Source organism: Papilio xuthus, unplaced genomic scaffold (assembly GCF_000836235.2).
Source record: "Papilio xuthus unplaced genomic scaffold, Pxut_1.1 DF826115.1, whole genome shotgun sequence".
Taxonomy (NCBI): domain Eukaryota; kingdom Metazoa; phylum Arthropoda; class Insecta; order Lepidoptera; family Papilionidae; genus Papilio; species Papilio xuthus.
The window spans coordinates 1,519,692-1,520,714 of NW_013532534.1; the positions used below are offsets into that span (position 1 = coordinate 1,519,692).

General features: G+C 37.0%; 1 protein-coding gene across 1 annotated transcript in view; it reads right to left on the reverse strand.

Moving 5' to 3' along the window:
- Window positions 1-989: 989 nt before the first annotated feature.
- The window catches only part of LOC106123220 (uncharacterized), a 1,440-nt gene continuing 1,406 nt past the window's right edge, over window positions 990-1,023 (reverse strand). Inside the window, exon 3 of the mRNA XM_013319452.1 lies at window positions 990-1,012. Coding sequence (XP_013174906.1) covers window positions 990-1,012 — 23 coding nt within the window. The remainder of the gene's footprint in view (window positions 1,013-1,023) is intronic.

Here is a 1,023-nt window from a genome sequence, read left to right on the forward strand (position 1 = left end):
TATAGCCCGAGGTGTAATCTTAGGACTTACAATAATCCCGCCGCTCGATCTTTAAAGTTCAGTCTTATTTTCCTTTTCATTTTAGTTTAAAGATTTTAATGGAATATTAACCAACCAAATTCAGTAATGGCATAATGTTTAAAAAGAAAAAGTTTACTTTTATGAAATCAATCTTACTAATCTGTTAAATTATTCCAACTTTCGTGAGACATTATCAACATCGTCGACGACGCCAGCGCAACCTGCGCCCCCCGCCCCCTCAAGACGCGCCCTAAGAGCGCAGGCGCGCAGTGAGCGACGGGCCGCGTCCGCGAAATAATACCAGTGCCACTCATCCTGATGAAGGGCCCCCGATGGGCTCGAAACTAGTCGGTGCCGCCACCGGACGTATATACGTGAGTGTTTAGCCGTGTTTATATATCAGCTTACTAATCTGACTAATATTATAAATGCAAATATTTGGACAGATGGATTGTCTTTTGTTGGAATGTATCTTCAAAACAACTGAACAATTCCCGCTTAAATTTGGCAAAGACGTAGAACATAGTCTGTAAGAACACATAGGCTACTAATTATTTTTTTTAATCAGTACAGACGGAGTAGCGGGTGACAGCTAGTGATCCTATAATTCTTGAAGTTAGAATAAAGACGGTATTATGAGTTTGTTAATATGATTTTTATTATTTAAATAAATATTACTACAATAAACATAAAGAACATTCAATCGTATGGTAAATCCGTGATCAATTTCGTCCCGTTTTCCATCGTTGCAATTTCAACTGACAGTCAAAGCGAATCCTTCTGCTTTCAGAGGCACTAAATTAAATTTCAAATCATAGTTCGCTGAAGCCTAGTCCAAATTATCAATGGACAAAGCGACAAAAGCAAAATGGCTTTACAGACTTCGTATTATTTGTTTATTTTACTAGAAATTTATGTTAAAGCTAAGCGTCCTAAGGTTGGTATCAGTCGGATTAATTACACCATATTTAATTAGAAATTTCTAATATACCTGTATATATC